The following is a 23,685-nucleotide window of genomic DNA, read 5'->3' on the forward strand; positions in this document are numbered from 1 at the left end:
ACACGGCACGGCTAAAATTAGTACTTGCTGTACTTCTCACTCGCACATGTGCATCTGCCCTCCTGACCACCTTCCTTGCCTGCTTCACCTGCTCAGGTCATTCGAACGGAAAACAGACGCCTCAAATCGGTCATCTCGCCCACAGAAAGCAGGCCATTTGGGGGCCAACGCACCTACCTTACTGTATAGATACCTTAGCTGTCTTTGCGTCAAGGTAACATAATACTGAGGTGAAAGCTGCAGTGCGGCGTGCCCTCGCTACGACTACCTGACCTTATTACGGCGTACCGTCCACGGTACGGGCCCAGATGCGCTACGACGGACCACTAGCGCTGCGACTCTGTGCTTCTTGGACCGGGGACCTTCACTGATCCCACCTCTCACCAAGGTACCTTCTCCTGAGTCGCATTGGCCCTTCTCCGTCCGCTCAAAATACCATACCCAAGGTACCGTTGGGAGGCGGTCTCGTGCAGAGGTACCTTACCTATTACCCGCTACTCCGCCGCACCATAGTTATCGCGAAAAAAAAGCTGACAGGCTGACCCCACCATTTCGCCAGTCAGTGTGTTGCCAGTCGCCAATGTCAACGCCCACTGCCCTCACTACCGACCGTGGCCCTGGCCGAACAACTTCAACGACTGCCCCTCTCTACCCTCCCGCCGTGCCCGACAACCACCCGACCGATCGACCTCACACCATCGCTCCGTCGCTCGAATCCTCCCCCGATTCTCGACCACCTCACCAGTCGCCAGCTTTGGTTTAACATCTTTTTTTCCAAACCACCCCCAGAAAGGCGCCAGTCATGGCCTGGCAGCCGGCCCCAGAGTCCTTGAGCCAGCTGGCTGCTTGCCTCAAGGACTCGCTCAGCGGATTCGACAAGAATGCGCAGAAGCAGGCAGAGATCGTGAGTTGCCCACCATTCGTTTCCTTCGCCCATTGCGACCCTTGCTAACCGCCATTGATGCGCAGATGCTCACGCAGGCCAAGGCCTCTCCCGACTTCAACAACTACCTCGCCTACCTCTTCTCCAGCGCTGATCCTCCCCAGGGTGTACAATGCTCAGCCCAAGACTTCCACCTCGTGCGCTCTGCCGCCGCCATTATGCTGAAGAACAACGTGCGCACCAGCTACAAGCAGATCCCCGAGAACAGCTTGGCCCTCATCAAGATGGCCGTTCCCCTCGGTATCCAAGACAAGAACTCCCAGGTCCGCAACTACGCCGGCAACATCGCGACCGAGATCATCAGGAGAGGCGGTATCTTGAGCTGGCCTGAATTGCTTCCCCAGCTGCTTAGCCTCATTTCCAACGAAAACGGTCAGGTTTCCAACGAAGGCCAGGAGGGCGCCATGTCCGCCATGGCCAAGATTTGCGAGGATAACGTCAAGGTTTTGGAGCGCGAGCACAACGGTCAACGCCCTCTGAACTTTTTGCTTCCCAAGTTTATCGAGGCCACTAAAAGCGAGCTGCCCAAGGTCCGCGCAAAGGCCCTGACTGCCATCAACGTCTTCACCCCGCGCAAGTCTCAGGCCATGCTCAACAACATCGACAGCCTCCTCAACCACCTCTTCATCCTGGCTGGCGACCAGCACCCCGATGTGCGCCGCCAGGTGTGCCACGCCTTCGTCCAGCTGGTCGAGACCCGTCCCGACAAGCTGCAGCCCCACATTGCCGGCCTCGTCGACTACATCATCACCCAGCAGAAGAGTGATGACGAAGATCTGGCGTGCGAAGCCGCCGAGTTCTGGCTGGCTGTGGGCGAGCACGAGGACCTGTGGCGCTCCCTGACGCCCTACCTCGACAAGATCATCCCCGTGCTGCTGGAGTGCATGGTCTACAGTGGGGAGGATATTGCCCTTCTCGGTGGTGCATCAGACGACGAGGAAGAAGAAGACCGTGAGGAGGACATCAAGCCTCAATTTGCCAAGAAGTCGGCGGCCAGGGGTAAGGGTGGCGAGGCCTCAGCCGATACCGCCCAGAACGGAAATGCCTACGAGAAGCTGGCTAGCATGGACGATGATCTGGAAGAGGGCGAGATTGACGACCTTGACGATGGCGACGAGAACCCCGACGAACGCTGGACTATCCGCAAGTGCTCCGCCGCTGCTCTCGACGTCTTTGCGCGTGACTTTTCCGATCCCGTCTTCACTGCGATTCTCCCATACCTGACGAGCAACCTCAAGCACGAAGAGTGGCAATACAGAGAGGCCGCTGTCCTCGCTCTCGGCGCAGTCGCTGAGGGAACCATCAACGCCGTTACTCCCCACCTGCCGGAGCTTGTTCCCTACCTCCTCTCACTTCTCGGAGACAACGAGCCCATTGTCAGGCAAATTACCTGCTGGACGCTCGGCCGCTACTCACAGTGGGCTGCGAACCTCGACCAGAACCAAAAGGTTACCTACTTTGAGCCCATGATGGAAGGCATCCTCCGCAAGATGCTCGATAAGAACAAGAAGGTCCAAGAAGCTGCGGCATCCGCTTTTGCCAACCTTGAAGAGAAGTCCGGAAAGGTTCTCGAGCCCTACTGCATCCCTATTCTGCAGCAGTTCGTCCAGTGTTTTGCCCGGTACAAGGACAGAAACATGTACATCCTGTACGACTGCGTTCAGACCTTGGCGGAGAACATTGGACCCGTTATTGCTCAGCCGGACGCTATGAGCCTGCTGATGCCGGCATTGATTGAACGCTACCAAAAGGTCAGCGACGATTCGCGCGAGCTCTTCCCCCTGCTGGAGTGTCTCTCCTACGTTGCCATGGCGCTGGGCTCTGCCTTCACCCCTTATGCGCAGCCTATTTTCGTACGATGCGTCAATATTATCCACACGAACCTCGAGCAAAGTCTGCAAGCCACCAACAACCCAACACTCGACTCTCCAGACAAGGACTTCCTCGTCACCAGTCTCGACCTGTTGAGTGCTATTATTCAGTCTTTAGAGGAGGACAAGAAGCAGGAGCTAGTCAGGGGCTCAGAGGGAACATATTTCGAGCTTCTTGGTTTCTGTCTCGAGGATCCCCAGGACGATGTCAGGCAATCAGCTTACGCTCTGCTGGGAGACTGCGCGAAATACGTCTTTCCCCAGCTTGAGAAGCACCTGAACTCAATTTTCCCCATCTTGCTGAAGCAGCTGGATCTCGACAACATTCTCGACGAGGAGATTGACAGTGGCTTCAGCGTTGTTAACAATGCATGCTGGTCTGCTGGCGAGATCGTCATGGTCAACAGCAATGCAATCTCACCTTTTGTCCCCGAACTCCTGCAGCGTTTGGTCGAGATCGTCTCGAACCCTGGTGTTCAGAACGCCGTCAGCGAGAACGCCGCCATTGCTCTCGGTCGCCTCGGCATTCACAATTCCGAAGTCCTAGCCCCTCAACTGCCAACTTTTGCCGAGGACTTCCTCTCAGCCATAGAGCACGTCGAGTTCCTGGAAGAGAAGGCCACTGCCTTCAAGGGCTTTACCCTGGTCGTTGGACAGAACCCCCAAGCCATGGAGAAGGCGCTTCCTCAGCTCTTCGTTGCCATTGCGAGGTACAAGGACATTGCTTTGAGGAACCCAATCAAGGCCGAACTGCACCAGCACTTCCAGAAGGTCAGCATCTCTAACCCCCCTCCCACGCGTAGCGATATTTACTGACGTCTCCTAGGTTATTACCATGTACCGGGAAATGATTCCTCAGTTCAACGACTTTGTGAACCAAATGCGGCCCGAGGATCAGACAGAACTCCGCAAGTACTACTCCACATGACGAGAGCATGTGGACGCAGTTTGAGCGTTTGCGTATGAAGACGACGTTGAACACGAAGAAAAAGGGCCCAATTTTGAGCGATCTTTCATGATATGACTTGGGGAGGAAAATACCACCGAGGCGTCCTTTACAAATGAGTAATGACGATGCTTTTTGGAAGAAAGAGAGCAGAGCAGAGAGGCAGAGGAAGAAACATATCAAGAGAGCAAAACAGGCTTGTAGTTGGGTCGCAAGAGAAGATCAAGTCGAAAGAAAGAATGCGACGGAGTTACGACGTGAAACAAACACACCTGGCAATCAACTTTTCTCCTGCGACACAAGTGATCGGGGGCAGCAGCCGAGACGGATCGTTTGTTTTTCTTCTTTTTTTTCACGTAGCATCCCGACGGGGCCAGCATCATGTGACGGGGTGTTTATGGGCAGAGCAACTTGGAGACGAGAGACGCTCTTCTTTTCTTTGGTACACAAGCTATTTTGTTTGTGACTCGTGGTGGGAGGGGCAAAGTAATTGGGAACATTCGGTAACTGGGTGCAGCGCCTGGAGAACCGGACAAGCTCTCAAAGGCTTGCTGGGAGGAGCTCATTATGTGTTTTCACAAAAGCAACATTTGGAAGTGAACCAACACTCGGGGAGAGGGGTTGGAGGTTGAACCACACAAAGACAACACCGACCCCTTGCGCAAGGAAAAGCACACGGCCCTGCCAGTATTGAAATGGGAAGCGAAGGCGTCATGATGCATGCAAAACACACACACCAAAATGGGGCTTTAACCGTCGTAGATAGGTAGATAGGGTAGATAGATAGCTTTAGCATATGGGGGTTTTTATAAACCCCCGACTGTCCCCATGGGGAACCGCGCCGCGCGGAATTCAAGTTTTTTGGTATCTTCAGTCTTGATGGGGGTTTAATTGTGGTGACTTGGGATGTTAGGTCTCTTGTTGGCAAAGTAGTGTGTGATCGGTCTCGTTGAAGGCAGCTGCGTTGGTGACGAGAAGCGCTGTCTATGAATTGCTGAGTTTGTTCGGTCTTGTGTGTTGCGCGAAGAGGTCAACCTACATTGGATGGGTACTCGGTATTGACGAGAGCTTGAGTACTGGTTCGAGGATAGGACCTTATCGCGGGCTCTGCGCATAGCTTTAGTGTCGGAGGCCGGTGGGCTGAATGGCGTATATAAAGACAGGCTGGGATCATTTCGACTTCATTCGACACCGGATGGCGGAGTTGTTGATCTTCGTCCAATATCTCCCGGTATGCCGTGTTGGTGTAATTCTTCTTGGATGTCTCAAGACCTTGACGCAGAATATTGATCGTAGAAGCGAAAGACGGTTTGCGCCTTCTTTGTTCGATGTTGGTTTCTTGGGTATACGGTTTTGAATACCCCTAGACGGACGATTGGAACTGGGAGAGTGAATTTCGAGGGTACTATATCGATGTGAAGCTCAATGAAGGGGGTGTTGTCGACGTCGCCGCCGGCTAAATAAGAGTACTTCAGCCTTCGTGACTCCCTCCTCGCTACCGAATCAGGCAGTGTGCGACCCCAGAGTCTCCTCTGAAGACGAAATCGAAGTCTTAAAGGCCAGGCATAAGAACATTCACGATTCCTCGAGCTAAGGGTAGTTTATGTTGAATTTAACAAATCGCTGACGATGACAAAAGCAGCCTTTCCTGAGTCATAACAGAGCGCGCCGCCGGTTGGACTACCGCATCAACTAACGGTTGTAGACAACTCCAAAGTCGTATCTGCGAAGTGCCCAGTGCCTTGAATATACAGCTCCCATCACCTAGAGATGTGAGATATGGTGGCAGAGCGTGTCGCCTGATTTGTCCTCCGCCGAGACTTGCCTTCAGGCGTGAGATCTCGTCCATCTTCTCCTCGGCCATCCCAGCCTATGTCCTCCAGAGTTGCTGAGTCTCTTCTCCGTACTAAATGCCATTCAGCAAGGTACGTAAGACTTCGGTATTTGTGATTACTATCGGGCTCTAGTGTATCGGAAACGAATACGTCGGCAACAGTCATCGGCAGCGCTAGGCGCTGTATCTCTCGACATTACAAAGTTGTGGTAAACCTTGTAATACCGCAGATCATGATGGCGCCGAAGCTCGATCGTCGGTGTCAATCGTTCTAGACTTTTCAACAAGTCATCCCGCGTCGGGGCTTACAAACGAAGTGATGTGGTGCAGTTGACCTCAAGAAGCACCTGTCCGCATTTATTGTGTAGATGGATACACTTATCGTCACATCAACTTTCCAGGCCGGATAGAGTGTTCATTCAGGCAGGATGGTCATCAACTACAAGGTCGCAGCGTAGCGTGCTCGACGCAGCGGTCATCTCTTTCACCCACAGCTTACAGACAACCTAGGAAACAACTAGAACGCCAGGGCGTCTTGCCTTGCGGTTGGTCACAGTAGTGAGCACAACAAGGTTTGAAGGACGGAAGGACGTGAGTCTGTCTGAGGTCACCTTCGCGAGTGGCAGATCAGTGACTCTACCAACATCCATACCTGCGACCTAAACTCCAAGGAACGGAGTCAACTGAGCTATTTCTTGGCCATGAAAGGACCCTCGTCACCGTTGAGGTGATATGGAGTGACCCTTTCACTCGTTGCTCTACGTAGTATGCTAAATAGCGCCGGATGAGAGAATCTTCATGCTCCATGAGCTATGAAACCCACGGTTCCCCTTGGCACGTCACGCGAAGTCGAATACCATCTTGACTCCTTGGCTTTGAAACCCACCCGTTTGTAGTCTATCCCGCTCGTCAACCCAGTTGATGGAATGAACGTGGATACGTGAAAGTACTGGCTAATCAGCAACCCCCTGAAGCAAATCCTTTTGTTCATCGGCCAGTTTACAGAACCCCTATCTCGAGGAGGTATTACCAAGAAGCTAATTAACGATAGCGTCCATCTCGAGTGATATACTTCTCGAAGTCTATGCGCTATCTCGAACATCCGTTGAGTGTCCACGTTGGAATCGCCTCCGTCCCGAAAGTATGCCCAGCCAGGACCAAGTCTCTAGTCCGACGCAGACATTTCAAGGACACCGAAGATAAGGGCAACGACGAGGTCGTTGCCTAGTGAGGTACGTTCTTCACGACTTGAACGTGCCGCCCAAATCTCGCGAGTACTGGCGTCTGGAGAAAATCTGCCTAGGCCAGTCAACTAATCTGCCAATGAATCTCTCCCTGGAACAGGGAAGGACTTCATGGATTTGGGAAGCAGCTAACCAAGAGCTCAACGGTACATTTGACCAGCAATCTCAGAAAGAACGAGATGCTTCCAAGATCCAAGACTTTCAATAGCCGAGACTGACCAGGCTCATCGGTGATGCTATCTGCGACCTGGCAAGCATGGTTCTGACGCCTAGTCAAATCACCACATCCCCCTTTATACGGCCGTTGCATGTCTAGCATCGACATCACCACCGTTATCGTCCTACCGCAATCTCCAGCCTCGTATACCACTCCATTCACTTACCTCCTCTTCAATCCATGATCCACATCCATCCATCAACAAACCCCCCCGTGCCGTCGTGCCGTCAAATCCCGACTGACCCCGTTTCAATACCCGCCGCTATCTATCCCATCTAGTCCCCCTTCAGCTGGGCCTCGCCTCGCCTCGCTTCGCCTTACTTCGTCAGGTCACTTCTTGGCCGATCATATGCAGTCCTCCGCCGCCGCCTTCTCCCACCCGCCAACCAGCCATCCAGCGGACTAACAACCCAGCCATCTAGACAGCCAGCTAGCTAGCCAATTCACATCCGCACATAATTACAAAGTGGGATGGTACATCAGACCCCGGACGCCCAACCTTGTCCTCCAACCATCCTCAAACCCGTTCCCTCCATCAAGACAAAGCAAGAAGGAATAAGCAACGAGATACTCGAGCGTTGGCAGGCAAAACAGCCACGGATACAGAGACACTACTACTACAGAGTACAGAAAGAGAAACACCCACACGAGCATAGGAATCTATAACCCTGACGACGATCCCCCTCTACTACCCAAAGAAGCTCACACTCTGGTCGTGGTCCCCGATTCAGCCCGCCGGACTGCAGGGGGAGGGAGCATCCCATCCGGATCAAACCAAAAAAAAAAAAAACCTCACCCCTCCCCGAAAAGAAGCCATGCACGGCCAAGCGGAAGACAACATTCGCGTTCGACTTCCTAAATCAGACAAAGAATCAGTACGATATAGGAGATGAGACCCCCAGAAAATGCAGAACAGACAAGTTTACAGATTCGTTCGGTTCCGACGGCTCTAGCCTGTATGAAAAAATCAAGAAAAGAAAGCACACCCAGCTGCAGCAAGCACGCAAAGTGAACACCCACTACCACACTACCCGCATGTAAACTTTGACGCCAACGATGGAAAAACGCTAGACTCGTTAACACGAAAAGCAAATATCCCTATCCTATCCCCCCCCCCCCCCCCCGGTCACTTTGCACCATTCGCCTCCTCCCCAACCCCCCGTGTCGTCGGCCGTAACATATCATAATTTTAAAATCACAGATCGATCCGGTACTCTCATTCCACACTCATCACACTCATCACATTTGAACTCTTACCCCCCCCCCCCTCCCTACTTCGTACATGCCTACGGAGTACGGAGTACTCCTACCGGGCTTTTCTCTCGCCTTGCTTCGTGAAGAAGGGAAAAGAAAACGTAGCTGTAACAAAAAACCACTCACTTTCCCGGTTACCTGGATCTTACCTCGATCCAGTTAGTGACATGTCATAAATGAAATGGGAGCATTGGCAATGAGCCAGGCAGAAGGGTGGGAGAGAGAGTGTGTACGTGTTTGCGCATGTCACAGTGCAAGGAGAAGCCCAAAGTGTGAATGCGCGTCGTCAAACTGGTTTGTATATTTCTTCCACGCACCGAAAAAAAAAAGGCCCTATCATCCCCTGCTCAATAGTAGAGCGAGATGGCGGCAGCAAAGACCCCGAAGCCAAGTCTGCAAGCTCAAGCTAAAGCTAAACCATACGGGAAACTCATTACAAAAAAATCCCCGACGCTCAAGAAGCATCCGCTGTTTTCTCTCTCTCCGATGGAGTGAAGTAGTACCAAAGCTCATTAAATCCAAAACTCTTTTCGTCCTCGGTACAGTTCAGAAAATTCTGGCGGCGAGAGGCAAGCCTTCTCTATCCGCGGCAACGTCCAATAAAAAAATAAGATCAAAAAAGCAAAACTTGTAACTCCGCCCAATGCAGTTTGGAGGTTTCGAGCCATCCATCCAAGTGTTTCCCTTGTGCTGTGTTGTGTTGTAAACTCCTTTGTAACGCCGAGTGTGTGTTGTGTGTGTGTGTGTTTTGCATCAAACACGAAAACAGATCGCTATGCAAGTTTGGATTGTAGGTGCCAATGTGATCCATAAGGAGTGTGTGTATCTTTCTTTCTTCCCCCCGTCTCTCTAATTCGAGATGCTTTTTCTTCTGTCGTCAAGTCATAAAAAGGAGTGTGGTGCACTGGGTATCATCCGATGCCGGTGAGAGTAGGGAACGTCTATGGTTTTGTGGTGGATCGGGGGTATCATCTTCGATAATTAAGGGAGTGTCGTCGTAGATTAATGTGAGGCAGTTGTCGCCGTTGAGGTCGTATATAGTTGGTGGTTGAAAAGGATAGTCGTGGCGATGCGGCGGCGTCTGGCGCCCCGGATCAACCGGTTGATCTCTCTCGAAAGGAGTGTAGTGTACATTGGCGTATTGTGTCGATGCAGCAGGTATTATTAAAGATGTTTCGAAATCAAAGGGGGTCCCAAACGATGGTAATGAAAAAGAACTCGAGGGTGGGGTGGAGAGTGGGAAGCAGGGAGCGGGTGGAGAGACTCATCATGTCTCGCGCTCCTTGCCCTTCTCGCTGTTGAACTGGAAGGTCGGTGTCGATGGCACTCGCTGTTGGTTGCGCGGCGGGAAGGGTGCGCTGACCGACATGGGAGAGTCGCCCGTGACGGAGACGGAGGAGGATGGTGTATGCCGGTGACGTGGGAGAGGCATGCCGCGAGGAACTGGTGACTCGGGAAGGGGGAGCATGCCGAAGAGTTCGGGATGGAGGAACGGGGATGGGGGCAACGTATTGAGCGAAGATGATGCTAGGACGTTGGAATCCTCCGGTGGCGGGTAGGTAGGGGTGGTGGGCATCCTGAGCGGCGGTCAATCCGGCATTCTTTCCAAGCGACAATTGCACTGAGCCGTAGTGGTTATCGAGGGTGCCATGGAGGAGGGGCAGGGCCTTTCTAGATCCACAGGGGCTGCTGGGTGGTGGTGGGAGAGACGAACCCGACGCCAAAGTTGTGGGAACCGCCGACGATGGGGGTAGGCACGCCGCTCATGTCATAGCTCTCGTACGAGCCGTACTCCTCGTTGTCACTGTAGGCAACGGAGCCCTCAAATGTCGAAGAGGCCGGGCTGTAGCCGCCGTAGTTGGGGCTGGGGATGTTGAGGTACTGCGAGTTGACGTACGGGGACGACAGCACCAAGGGGGAGACGTTGCTGGGCGGCGCCGACTCAGCATTGAGCATCTGCAGGGACTCGGTACTGTAGCTGAAGGCAGGGTTGTGACCATATGGCAGATACGAGTCGCTGACGGGAGGCAGGGGTACTGGCTCGTTCATGTAGAAGTTGGGAGGGTTGAATTGCGGGAACGAGGGCGTTCTCGCGGGCTGGATCCAACCCATCCTCGAGCGGAACTCGTTGACCGTGTCGATGGGGAACTCCATGAGCGTCAGGGGGGTCTGCAGGTCGCCGTCGTGGTTGGCCGAGATATTGATAGACAGGAGGCGGCGGGCGATTTCCTCAACGGGGCCAATGGACAGACTGCCAAAGTAGGCGGCACCAATCTCAGTGAACAGACGCTCCATGATCAGGGCCACCGTGTAATAGTAGGCAATGATGGTGAGTGCGCTGGGCGAGCCGCCCGTCTGCTTGAGGTACATGACCGGCAGCCAGAAGAGCCACGTCCGCAGGGGACGAAGGCGCTCAAACTGCTGGGAGACGGACAGCGTGGGGCTGACCTTGCGGGCGCCCTTGAGGAAGCTGATCAACTGCTGGATTGACTTGGTGTCCTCCTTGTTGTGCTTGAGATGGGCCTCGACCTTTTGAAGCTGGCTCAGGGTGCGGTTAAAGGCGTCAATATCCTCCTTGCGTGGCTGGCTCGGCTTGTGATCCGGACTGGGAGAGGCAGGAGCGGTTGGGAATGTGCAGCTCTCGGCGATGAAGTCACCAAATTGAGACTCGTGCTTCCAGGAGTCCATGGCCTCGATGACCTGAAAGGGTGTGGAGTCAGTATTGTTCCTCAAACACTGGCCGGCTTCCTGTGTACAACATACCGATGAGGTTCCTTGCATGAGCTGGGTCCAGCTTCGCCTGCAATTTTTGCGTTAGTGCTGTACTGCATAACGGATGGCTGCCGCCAGTTGCCTACCAATCTGTGGCTTGCCACGACAGGACAAGAGAGGCTGCCAAGACGGCATCCGACGTCTCGCGGTCGAACATGCCAATAGCCTCCTGCAGACCCTTGAGGGCGACGCCGCGGTGCTCGTACGCCATGTTGCCCACCAGGGGGCAGTCGGTCAGGAAGGCAATGTGCGTGGCCGAGAAAGCCAAAAGCGCATGCATGACATACGGGTTCGTGGCTCCGATCTTGATGATACTATTTCGAATCAGTACAGTCTGGCGTAGAAAAAGGCGAATTCCTACTTACGTGGGAATCTGGCGTGTCCAGAGGGTGAAGCCGTTGGCATCAAAGGTAGCCAACTCGTTGCAGATGGATGCTACGTGGTAGATCAATCTAAGATCCTCTACGGACAAGTACTGAGGGTTCGGTGCCGGGTAGATGCCGAGGTTGGGGAACGGGAACATTCCCGTCTGTTGCCACTGCGAGATTTCTGCTTCGACCTCAGGAGTCCACATGAGGTCGGGCTTGTCGGGCGTTGTTGACCTGTCCTCGGGCATGGGCATGTCGTTGTAGGGGCAGCGAATCTTGTGCTTGGTGCAGTTGCGGCTGGGTTGTTTTAGTTGCCGGTTCAGGAACAGAGCAGGAAGTACTCACCATTGGGGAAAGTTCTCGTCGCATCTGATGTGACGGCGTTTGCAAGTCTCACAGCCCTTGCGGGACTTGGTGTGACTGCGGCGGGGAGGACCACCACCAGGACCGGCCATTGTGAGCGCGGGGATGAACTAAACGAAAGAACTATACGTGTCAGTGTAAAGCGGGAAACGATGGGCAGGCGCAACACGTACACGGGAGTATACACGGACAGATGACCGTGTACGGGTAGCGAGTGGAGGATCGTTACTGGGAAAGCAACGTAAGGCTTAGTCTCAAGACTAGACTTTAATACTGCGCGAGAGTGTCGATGGACCGGGGCGAGCGATGCAAAGGAGCAAATGCGTCCGCGGATGTGTAAGCGACCGGCAGCAGGTTGGTCAGGCGCTTGGTGTGAGGCAATGACAGAAAATTGGTAAAGAAAGCCGCTTTGCTCGATAATCGATTTGGCGGGTTCCTCTTACGTCTCTTTCTGTCCTTGATCCCTTTCTTTTCTCTTCTTCTTCTATTCCCAGTTCCTGATACTAATAGCGATCGTGGGTGGGCGGGTTCTGAGTTTCCCAAATTTCCGTTGTATATCTCGAGTCCTCTGTTTCCGAAAAGCGAGTGTGGTTGATCAGAAGACCGATATTCAGTGATGGAGCATTTGCTGGTTGTAAGCCGAGTTGTGGGAGAGGCGGGGTTGTAAGCTAGCGAATCCCAGGAGTTGTTGAGGCTGGAGACCAGGGTATTTGGCGATGAATGCTTCGAGGCTGAGGCTGCTGGGGTAGACTGAGCGCGGGTTGGAGGGTTAGGTTTTCCCTTTCCTTTTTGTGTTCTGTTCTGTTTCTCTTCCGGGGATCTTGTTGGGAGAGAGATAATTGAAACAAGAGGGCTGGAGGTGGTTGGCTTGGAGGAGGGTTTTGAGATTTTGGCGGAAAAAGAAAAACACAAGAACGCGAAAGCGAATGACAGGAGTCAACGAGGACTTCCTAAGAGTAGAGTTAGAAAAAAGCGAATGTGGTTCAGGACAGCGCGAGCAGCTCAACGAGGCTGATGAGATTTGATGTTTGATGTAGGCTGAGAGGAGGGGAGACAGGAAAAGGCGGTGGTAAATGGGCCGGGGACAGATACAGTTAAATAATGGCACCTCACCCTCACGTCCCCCAAGAGGATGAGAGACAGTGGCCGCAGCAGGCACAGCACAACCCTCACACACACATGGATGCACACCACTCACACACAGGCTCCGTCCAGTCTGGCTTTTGGCTCAGGAAGAGGGCGGCACACACGGTTGAGAAGTGCCACACCAGGTGCCGGCCTAATCGGGGCAAGGCATGACCACCGGGTGGGAATAACGGGGCATGACCTGTGAGCAAGGGCAGAGGAAAAGAAAGCAAAGAGAAAAACAGCTGTGCTGTGCAGGTTGCTGCAGCTGGTGCTTCTCCATCTGGGCGAGGGTGGGTGTGTGTGTGTGAGTGAGTGCGAGTGTGTGTGTGGATGTGTGAATGAGATGTCCAGGTGCGCAGACCCCAGGCGTAGGTGCGGGTGCAAGGTGCAGGGCTATGAGAGGAGACAGAGAATGGATGGGACAGGGACATGTGTGGACTGTGGAGGGGAGGGGCCGTCCGTGCTGGGATCGTTGCTGGGACTAGGCAGTGTGAAATCCGTACGTACCGGGTCATTAACTCTCTCTCTCACACACACTCTCTCAGCGATGTGCGAGATGTGTCTATGTACTTGTGTGTGTGTATGTATACGTGGTGTGTGTGTCGTGGGTGTCGAATGTGTGAGAGTAGACGCAGTGTATTCGTACACTTTTGTCCTGGCTCTTTCCAACTGCGTATGCCTTTTCCAAAGGTGACAGAGACCGAGTGAGTGGCCTCAGTAATGACAGATCCAACAGATTCTGTATCCGAGAAACAGGGTTTTCGCGGATTCTGACACAATCGTCCGCGGCTGGGGTTAAGCCTGTTGGACAGAGAGGCTTGGAGTGTGTCGGTGAAGACTGGTGCGTCGCGGAGCTTATTCTTCTTCTTCCTTCTCTCCGTATCGTTGTCGTCCGTAAGGGGGGCAGGAGTGAATCGCGATGCCCTGTTGAGATAGGTACAGTATGAAGGGATGGGATGGATTGGGGTGAGATGGGACTCTGAGATGGGAAGGGGAATAAGAGCAGGGATCCCGGCTATGGTCAGCCAAAAAATGGAGGCGAGGGAGATGGTAAGGATTGGCTGTGCGTGTGTCCGTATGTACACAAGGTAACGCAGGCGTGTGCATGTACTTTAATGCATGGAGAGACTGGGGGGGAGCAGACGAATGAACGAGAATGAGAATGAGAGATGTAAAGAATAGTTATTTCTCATCGAGGATGGGACGACTACAAAAAGAATCCGGCAGGGCGGAAGAAGATGAGTACGTACTCATCAAATGGGGGTGAAGAAGAATGAGAGGAGTACAGGAATACAGGAGATAATGGGTCGAAGTCGCCGCCGGCATGGATGAATAGGTGCTAACTAAAAGATTCCTTGTCATGTCTGATGAGCTTGATGTCAACGGCCATCATCATGTCTTGATGTTCGGGCGTGTATTGACACGGGACCCGAGCAGCTTGCCCCAACATTCGGTAGTCGTTCGTAGTCAAAGGTAAAGGTAACCAGCCGTGAGGTAGGTAGTCTGGGATTTCCTTAGACGAGCAGACGCTCGGCGCTATTCCGCGTCTACCGTGTCTATCAACGTCGGTATCTGTCAAAGACGGCCGTAGTAGGGTCGTAGTGTCGAGTGTAAAGACATGACTACGCCCGAAATGTTAGTTTTGTGCTGTGATGGGCAATGTGCTGTTTGTCCATCGCACCGCCAATCTCCCCGTTCACCCGCCAAAAGTCGACCCAAAAAAGAGTCAAAATTAAAAATAACCCTGCGCCCCTCCTCCCGTGGGTGAGCCGGCTTCTTGGGCCCCAACCAAAGGCGGCGGCGATTCTCACTTGCAAAAGAACTAACGCAGAGGGAGAGAGGCCGGGGGCCGGGGCAAAAGGGCCACTCACTGGTCACTGGGGGCCACCAGTGGGAGTGACCGAGAAGTGAAAACAAGCGGTGGAGTCAAGTCCATCCAAGAGAAGACAGATGATTGACCGACCAAGCCGAGGGGCGGGTGAGTATGTGAGCGAGAGACAGAGAGAGAGGGGGGTATAGGCAAGAGAAACTGCGAAAGAGAGAGAGAGAGAGAGAGAGGGGAGAAATGTGCGTGTTAGTGAGCGAGTGACTGACTGACTTTGGCCTCTCACCCCACGCTGCATCCTGATGATTCTAGTCCGCAATGGGGCTGAACAGCTGTGGGAATCATGGTTTCGCAGCACGCTCGCATCGTGTCCATGCCGAATTCCCACCTCCTTTCTCACCTCTCTCTCCAAACAACACACACTCCCCCTCCATACCGAACCGACCACTGGGAGACGGCCCTTGGGTTTGCTGCGCCTCAAGCTGCTGCTTCTGCTTTGCTTCGCTTTTTTGCTTTCACGTCCCAAAGTTCGCCGACGGAAACATGCTCTCCAGCGCTAGTAGACAAGCCGCACCATCTCCATGATCCATCTGGCGACTTTCTAGCGCGTTCCTCTGCTATGCCCTTCCCAGTTAGCCATCCGCTGAATGTGTGGCTGGTTTCTCCTCGGGCGCGCTGCCACAGGGCCCCGTTGCCTCTGTTACCTTCGCCTCCCTGGCGCCGTCGCTACTGCTGCTGTGGGCGATTCTGCCGCTGGTCTCACTCTCGCGGCTGCTTTCGCTGCTTGTCTCCTTCGGGAATGGCTTCGTTACCTTTGCCGTCCCCTGCTACCGGCCCATCATCGCATCACTGCGTCCCGCCGCTGATGCCATGCCATGCCATACTGTTCCATTATCGCTCCGTATAGCCTCTCTATTTTCGATGCTCGCTTGACTGAACCTCACGACCACCGACCGAGAAGCTGTATGAGCCTTAGAGGCCAAAGGTCAGAGAATAGGGGCAGGGGCCAATCTTGTCCCGATCCAGTCCAATGACACGCTGCGGGCGAGGTGTCGGCAGGGAGCTAGTCAACACGATGGAGGCGAAGCAATCGCCAGTCAGCGAGTACTGTATCGTTGCTTGTCTGTGCCAGCGTCTGTGCCGGTGACTCTTTGCGACGCTGCCGAACCAGTCATGGACGAAATCCCCAGCCCAACTCAACTCAACTCAATCCATCCCATCCCATCCCATCTTTCGGTCTCTCGTCCTCTTTGTGCTCATGCTCATGCAAACATGCTCGTGCAACGCGCCCACTCAGCCGATGACAGAGAGCACCGCTCACCGTCCAGTCCCAGACAACCACTTGGCTCAGCTTCATGCGAGCTTAGCTCTGTGCCCTTGGTTTTTCGTGACACCATTCAGCAGGAAATCTAGGCAATGTAAATGCTCGGGCAAAAGTCAAAAGGGGCCCGCCAGACCGGAGCTCGGGCGGCAAGCAGTATTCGCTGCTTTTTTCGTCCATCCCAACTCTAGACTTGAGAGGAAGACGAAAACAGAGGAATCAAGAGGTAGACAGACTCCGCGATTCGGGACAACATCCCCTTGGCCGCCAAAAGCCCTCATGATTGGGACTCACGGCTGGAAACCTCTTCACACTTCACAGGCCCCTCTATGCTGGGCCTCTCTGTCAAGCTGTGACCAAAGTCATCTCCTGGCTCGGTAGACCACCGTCACCCAGCTGGCAGAATCAGGTGACTTAGGTAATAGCTTCGATAATTGAGTTGCGGGACCTATAGCATGAGAATAGCAGGCGGCGACCGTGGACAAGTTGAGTTGAGCACCGCCCAGAGTAACAATCCATTGCCCTCGGCATTCGCCATTTGGGCTGGCATGGTATGCATCCGACTAGTCTTCTCCGGGGCTGAGAGCCTGAGAGGGTGCTCTCCAAGATGTATTCGGTCAGAACCCGACTAGGAGGCCAACATCGTCATGTGGACTCAACTTGCTTGCCTTTCTATGGCTCCGGGTGTGGTGACATGCAGTACCGTCCGTCGCCAGAACCCTACACAAAGGTCCCGTCACCTTGGCCCGTGGCAGCAGCATGGCTGCAGTGGAAGCGGTTCTCTCCGTGTGTATGCCCACAGCGAGTGGCTCTCTCTCCATTCCCAACGACACCCATTGCCCGCGCCCATTGCCCATTTGTTGTAACTTGTACAAGTAAGGAGTGCCTACCGCCTGCCCTATGACCCCAATTGGGCGGCCCTAGCACTGGGTCCAACAAATAGCCTCCGCGGTCATGGGTATAGGTTTTGCTTGCAGCGCGCCTGTGTCTGCGACTCTGCATCCCAACTTTCGTACAGCTTTTCTCGCCTCGCTGTTGCGTGGTTGATCGAGTGCTTGAGGTCAAGAGCCTCTGCGTTCCGAAGTTGCACACGCAATCGTCCCAAGTCAGATGACGAGTGCGTCTCTGCCACCATCGTCTCGACATCTCTGGAAGCTGACATTGCCGCGGCGAGAACTGTCCAAAAAGCAGGAGAGTTCGACTCCCGTCATGCCACAGCCTTGAAGGATAAGAAGCTCGAACTCTCAGCTGGAGCCCTGCCCCGGTCCTGGTCTATCGAGGAAGAGTGTCCTTGCATCGTTTCCCATTCTGACCGGAAGAGGAAGGACCCTGTTCACATCTTTAGTCCACTAGAACGACTGACGAACGTTATGCGGTCATGGATCATTGGCATCCGTGCATACTCCCCCCTTGGGCTCCCCATCACCCATGCGGACCTTGCCCCGTGGTATGCTATGCCGAAAGAAGCGCCAGCGCGATGCGGCGACGACGAAAACGAAGGTGCCCAGCTGGTGGACACCGTCCTGAAGAGAACAGCCAAGAACCATCAGGCGAGTTGGAGGCTCTCCTAGTCTAAGCTACAACTCTCCGCGACGCCAGATATGGCCTAGGACCTACCAGGTAGCATCAGCCTGAGAGACCTGACGGTCATTCAAGACATGGTTTCAAGCCTGTGCCGTCGAGTCCGAGCTTTCGAACCACAGCACTCGCACAAGTTCCCTACCAGGACCTGGGTCGATGCCGTGGCAGGGGGTTGATGGGCAAACTCCAACTATACCCACTGTCCACTATGGTATGGATCTGCTGCTGCCGCTGCCAAAACAAACCATCAAAAGTGCTTGGTGGTTTGTGCTTTTCTGGTGAAGCAACGACACGGCGTCCAACCATCTCGGTGCGACGTTTGGGGGCCTGTGTTCTGCCTTGTGTTATTTCTCCGACTCGCGTGTCCATCGATCCCTTGGGGCTATTCCCTGTCTGTAGCCAGAGTCCCTGCCGAGTCTGAGAAACAGTCCATGATCCCATTCTCGTCTCCGGAGGCTGACAATGTGCCCCTCGGCTGTGTCCCGATACACTTCAGACGACTGCCGGAGCCAACCGAATGTCAAATCATGAAGGCGAATCGGGCAGATCTGGGGACTAAGGTTTGAGGTCGTTGCTATTATGTCATATCTGCTGGACATCTCTGTCCGGAGCACTGCGGTCAAGGGTCTGGAGACGAGCGTGAAAGAGTTTTAGAGATGAAGGTCCGAGAAGGGAAGAAAAAAAAAGTGCCACGATCATTTCCCCGCTCTACTTCTGCGTCCAGCTTCACCTCGGTGGGTTCGCTAGCGTAGCTTGCCTTTTTGCTTGGTATCCGTAGTGTAGGCGGGTGCATCGAGTAGCAGCGAGTCAGAGTGAGAGGTCGGTGGAGAAGACTAATTCAAAGACAAAAAAACGTTAATTCGATCCCCCTTCCCCAGCAAGAACAAGACGTGATGCTTTGGAGCGCCGTCTCAAGTAGAATGAATCTCCTTGGGGGATCTCTGTCTCCCGAGGTCTCGTCGCATTTCCTCCGAAGCCTTCTCAGGATGCCCCCCATCAATGACTGCTCCGCCGCGCTGGGGTTGAGCGCGGGTCTTCTACACAGGGCCTCCATCTCTTGCTCTTGTCTCTTGTCGTTGTTTGAACATGCCTCTACCAATCTGCAAGGGGCTAGGAGATCGGAGTTGCAGGGCATCTTTCTGGTTCTGGTTGGCTGAAACAGCAGTTTCTCGTGTCCATTTTTGGCGTGCGCTGCTAGGGTATCTGACCCATGCTCTGCTTTTCCAGCCTTGGAATGAGAAACATGAACGGGGGGCTCGTCATAAGCAACTTTCCCGAATCATCAACGAGATCTCAGATAGCCATCGCAAACCACGAGGCACCTGGTGTCACCGCTTAGCGCAACCAGCAACATACCGTCAACCTGTCTGTGCCGGCTCTCGGGGGCGTGACGCTTACTGTGTATGTCGTGGCGGTGGCTGTTCTCAACGTCGTCCAGCAAGTCAGCTTCCACACAGGCTGACGAGTGCGCGCGCGCGTGTCAAGGGTCGCCCGTCTCTGGCCGGGCCCGCGTGAGGTCCGCTTCTTTGTGCCTGACCGCCCCGTATGGCTCTCCTATCAACCCTGTCAGACTGTCAGGGATGTCCTTTCATGACACAGAACACACCAGGACCAGCACACCAAACATTGATATGGAGTCTGTCATTTGTTGGCTAGCAGCGGTGTGAAGCAGCAGCGAGATAATCTTCCGAAGAGACATCACGAGTGGGTTTGGCCTTGCTGGGCGGGATGTTGGAATCTTGGAGATGTGGGCGCTCTATCCTAGGGTCCAAGGAACCGAGGTAAATGGGAGGCAGCTTGCCAGCTTCCAGTCGTTGGAGGCAGGTCGGAGAGCGGCCACCGGACGTGACCTACCGACCGTCCGAAGTTACGATGCAGGAAATGCAGGAACAAGAAGCGTACAAAGCCTCAGAGGTCGGCGGTGCAGGAGAGTCGAAAGAAACCTGCATCATCTTGACATCAGCATACGCTTCTCGGCCCGTCTGCGTAATTCGGTCCATACGGTGATGTGAGCGTCAACAAGCCTCTGACAACAAAAGCACCACATCATGGCACTTTTTTTTTCCCCTCCCCGCCTCCGACCGAAGTTACTGTGTGTCTCAGTCGATTGGCCGGCGAAGAGTGACCAGCGGCCTGAGGCTCTGATATGGTGTCCTCCTCCTAATATCCATGCAGAAGCATGGTTGAGGGCATCTGGATCTTGCCGTATTCGGCAAGGCGGGTTTCTATTCTTAAATAACCTTCTTTCACGTTGTCTGCGAGATTTCGGCCAAATTCACACCGCGTGCTTTGGCTTTCGAGTGCGTTGGAGAGCCTTCTTGGGTACCGGGACATTTCAGCTCTCAGGGTCCTCTGGGAGACGGCATTTGCTGATCTGGAGCCACATAATTCTTTTTTCTCTCCTCTGCCTTTTCCATATTCGGCAACATCAGCAATGTCATGCGTATGCGTCGTCGGATGGGGCTGAGAGACGCAACGTTCCATAGTAGTGTACGCTGGCTGTCTGCCGATGATGCATAGCATTGGGACAGGCGGCACCTCACTCGTTAAGTCGCCGACAGGCAGCGACTTAGGGCACGCCGTTCGCTCCGTCTCCGATAGACTTGTTGGTGATCGACATCCGCCGCCGTGTTTGATTTGGGCGCAAAGACGATCCCGCGCTCGGGACGTGTCAAGGTCTCAACTAGAGAGTCCTCCAAGGAGCCATGTTGGGTTCGAAATCGGCCCTGCAGATAGCTGATCTGACATGCCCCCACTGCCGCCGTCACGTCGAGATGGTGGGAAATTTCAGACAGCGCGCGGGCACAGCGCGGGCTGATCGCAGTGTGATGGTGGAAACATTGCGGCCGCCAGCTACCATTGGCTCTTTGACCGACAGGGCAAAGGGAAACCCTGTGCGCATCACCGACCCGCATATGTGAGTTGGACGTTGTGCGAGCCGCGACGGCCGAGCGCGGTGAGTAGACGCATGGGGTGTCCCGGAAGCCTCGAGGCTAGAGAGATCTGCCTCTCCAACACACTGTTCGTGCCACGGCGCCCACAGAAAGTGGTGTTTTTGTAATCCCGTCCTCCCACACACTGCTGCCCGCTGTGTCTCTGTAGCTTCTGAAAATCCACAAGCCCGGCAGCCCGGTGAGACCGTGAGCCTCCCTCAAGATCTGTGGATAGCCAGTCCAGCTGCGAAGTCGCCACGGAACTAGCGGAGTCTCGGGGCTAGCTTTCCTCCCATCCCGACCCGCCATGTTTGTCAAGCGCTACCTTGGCAGAAGCCACACAGAGGAATCAGGATGCGTGCTGGTAACAGAAGGAGCTGCAAACCAAGCGAGGCTTGCCAACCATATTTTCTATGGATAGGAGGCGGTGAAAAGGGCAAAATGTCGAGCTAGTACCATACTGCAGAGTGCAGTTGCTGTCCGATCAGTGGGTTGGTCGGTGGACGCACACTAACCAGCCACAGACGCAGAGCCAGAGGTATCTAGAGAGATGCACCGATGCAGAGATGCAGAGACACAAGAGTTGGACGCATGCAAGCGATGCCAATCAGCAGAGTGGATGGCGGTGATTTGTTGATATGGCGCATGACCTCAATTATCCTGGGCCTTCATTTGACAATGGGCTTGGCCAGGGTCTCCAAGCTTTGCTCCGCGTCGATAACTCTTCGGTGCGGAGAAGATGCGACTCTGCCATGGACTTTTGCTGATGAAGGTAGTTTATCCGCTGCGAGTCCGAGCCGGGGACAGGGCATGGAGCGGCTGGGTGAGCATAACAGCCCTAGGCTCGGGGGTTCAAACGGGCAGCATAGCTGCCAGATGTCAATCTATGGCATATCGTCGGCCGAGTGACTAGCAGATTTTCCTTTGCCAATGGTTCTCCTTGCCGGCCGGGTCCCAGGTCTCCAAGGGGGCCGTTGCTGTCCACCAGGGGAGGGGGCTTGAGCTCGATGGTATTGATGACTGATCAGAGCATGGGACGTCGATTCGATGGGGGTTGGAGTCTGGGAGAATTTGCAGGTCCAACTTCGAAGACCATGGTGTATCCGGTCTGCGTCCGTACTCTGTAGACGAAAGCGTACGGACAGATGGTACGTACTCTTCATCGGCAGCGAGGCGAGGGATATCATATCATATGGATATGGGTAATTCGCTCATACTGATCCGCCCGTCTCCGTCGTGGGTTCACCGTTCGTGGGCGGCAGCGGTCATTCTCGTTTATTATCGTTAATTGCTGTAAAATTGTTGGCATTTCTACTGGGCTTCTGGAAAATGCGCAGGGCCGTCCTTCCCCACCATGCCTCGAGCGGCACACCGGGCACAATCGGCAGGGGAAGCGTCGGAGTTCCACCGCTTAGCGGAGCAGAAAGGCACGTCGAAGGGAGGCCAATGACTGGGGGGGGGGGGTGCGTAGGAGCACCATGAATGGCCGACTCTCATACCAGATGGGGTTTAGCAGGGTGGGAAGGGTGTGCGAAGAAGCTTGGTGATTATGATGGATCCATGGCCAGACGTGGTTGGCTGGTTGTCGATATAGCTGGGAGTAGGTACTGTTTCGACTGTCAGTAACGGGAGGTACAGTACGAATACAATGTAGTACTCTACTATGTATCCATATGTCTGTACTCCGTAGTCTGTATCCGTGGGGATGCAGTGAAAGAATGAGCCTAACCGACGGCAGACCTTGTCTTGAAGGCGGATGATGTGCATGTTGACAGGATCATGTCCGTCTGCGCGGTGCCAGTCTCCAGACGGGCCACTCTGGTGCGGTCTTGTGGATTGTACCGCCTCAACATTTGTGATTTCCATGGAGAAGTGAAGTGAAGCGAGAGATTGTCGTCTCATGTCATCCATCCAGCCGCTAGTGTGGGTTCGATGAGAGTACAGCGAGGCCGAGGAATGCAAAAGTTCATGACCCGAGGCATCCAGGATGGTGAAGGGAGAGTCCCTACGCATTAGCGATGAAAGAGAAGGTCGAGTGGTTGGAGGGCCAAACCACGTTCAGAGTAGGTTAGGTAAGAATTGCTTGGAACATGGCCCCATGATGACGTCTTTACTCTTTCCTTTGGGCTGAAGTTTCTTAAATCGACAAGTATGTATCCGTACAGACGAGTCTTGGACTTTGGAGGACCGAGGAACCAGTGGAGGGCTCCTGCTGCCGGTGGACGCTAGCAGCTACCTTAGCCATCGGGGGAAAGACATAGCTGTGTTGTCTCGATTGATCGTTGCGCCCAAGTCTTGGCATTACCCGTCGCGCGGCGTGGCTTCCCGACTTTGTGAGGGGGATTCCAAGGTAACGTATCTTGGCTAGCACGCTGCACCAAAAGGTTCAATTGTTCCTTCTCCCCTTTCCAACCAAAGTAGTTTAACTCCGTAGTAAGTACCTAGGAAGTTGGGAATTGGGAAGGCGTAAGGCACCCTCGCTTCTGCTGTTGCTTCCTCCTTCCATACATATGGTAAACAATGCTAAGGTAAGCGCGGCCAGATCGTACTCCAGACAGGAGGTACAAGCCATGGAAGGTACGGAGTACCTACTTTTCGAGGTACTTTTACGGATACTGATGAAAGGCAAGGGCAGTTGAAGCAATGCACATGGGTCGAAAACTGCAAGGTACCTTCCTTGACTGAACAAGGTTAGTTCCGCCGTTCCCCAGCGCAAAGAGCCGATTTGCCGAGCCCATCTTGCCCCGGTGGCTACTCTTTTATTTTATTTTTTCCATCGCTCTTCTTCGAATGAAAGCTGTGGAAACCCCAAAGACTTTTTTTTGTGGTACCAGCGGTGGTCAGGGAGAGGGGGTCTTGAGAAAGGAACCTTCCATGCTTGCACTCTTGAAAGCGAGGAAGGGAAAAAAAAAAAAAAAGGAAAAGGAAAAGGCAGGAAGCGGATGGCAGGTGCCAGATGATTGGCCTTTCCCCCGATACCCCCGGTCAGATGGTTGCCTTGCATTTGGCTATATTTAGAAATACCCAGGTTGCCTGATCGGGAAACACTAGCCAGTAGTAGCCGGTCGGTAATGGAGCCGGGGGC

At 54.0% G+C, this 23,685-nt stretch overlaps 2 protein-coding genes across 2 annotated transcripts; one reads left to right on the forward strand and one right to left on the reverse strand.

Moving 5' to 3' along the window:
- Window positions 1-125: 125 nt before the first annotated feature.
- HER10_EVM0013175 (uncharacterized protein) lies at window positions 126-4,601 on the forward strand. Its single transcript, XM_035482539.1, has 3 exons — window positions 126-904; window positions 970-3,585; window positions 3,641-4,601. Exons 1-3 carry the CDS (start codon window positions 803-805, stop codon window positions 3,740-3,742), a joined length of 2,820 nt encoding a protein of 939 aa, XP_035339076.1. The 5' UTR covers window positions 126-802; the 3' UTR covers window positions 3,743-4,601.
- A 3,986-nt stretch (window positions 4,602-8,587) lies between these two features.
- HER10_EVM0002410 (uncharacterized protein) lies at window positions 8,588-15,011 on the reverse strand. The gene is made up of 6 exons (XM_035472123.1): window positions 11,795-15,011; window positions 11,447-11,746; window positions 11,168-11,395; window positions 11,073-11,109; window positions 10,024-11,009; window positions 8,588-9,886 (listed from the first exon to the last, which is right to left on the reverse strand). Exons 1-6 carry the CDS (start codon window positions 11,902-11,904, stop codon window positions 9,577-9,579), a joined length of 1,971 nt encoding a protein of 656 aa, XP_035338080.1. The 5' UTR covers window positions 11,905-15,011; the 3' UTR covers window positions 8,588-9,576.
- Between the last annotated feature and the right edge of the window lie 8,674 nt (window positions 15,012-23,685).

The sequence above is a fragment of the Colletotrichum scovillei genome (assembly GCF_011075155.1).
Source record: "Colletotrichum scovillei strain TJNH1 chromosome Unknown Contig00001, whole genome shotgun sequence".
NCBI classification, from domain to species: Eukaryota; Fungi; Ascomycota; class Sordariomycetes; order Glomerellales; family Glomerellaceae; genus Colletotrichum; species Colletotrichum scovillei.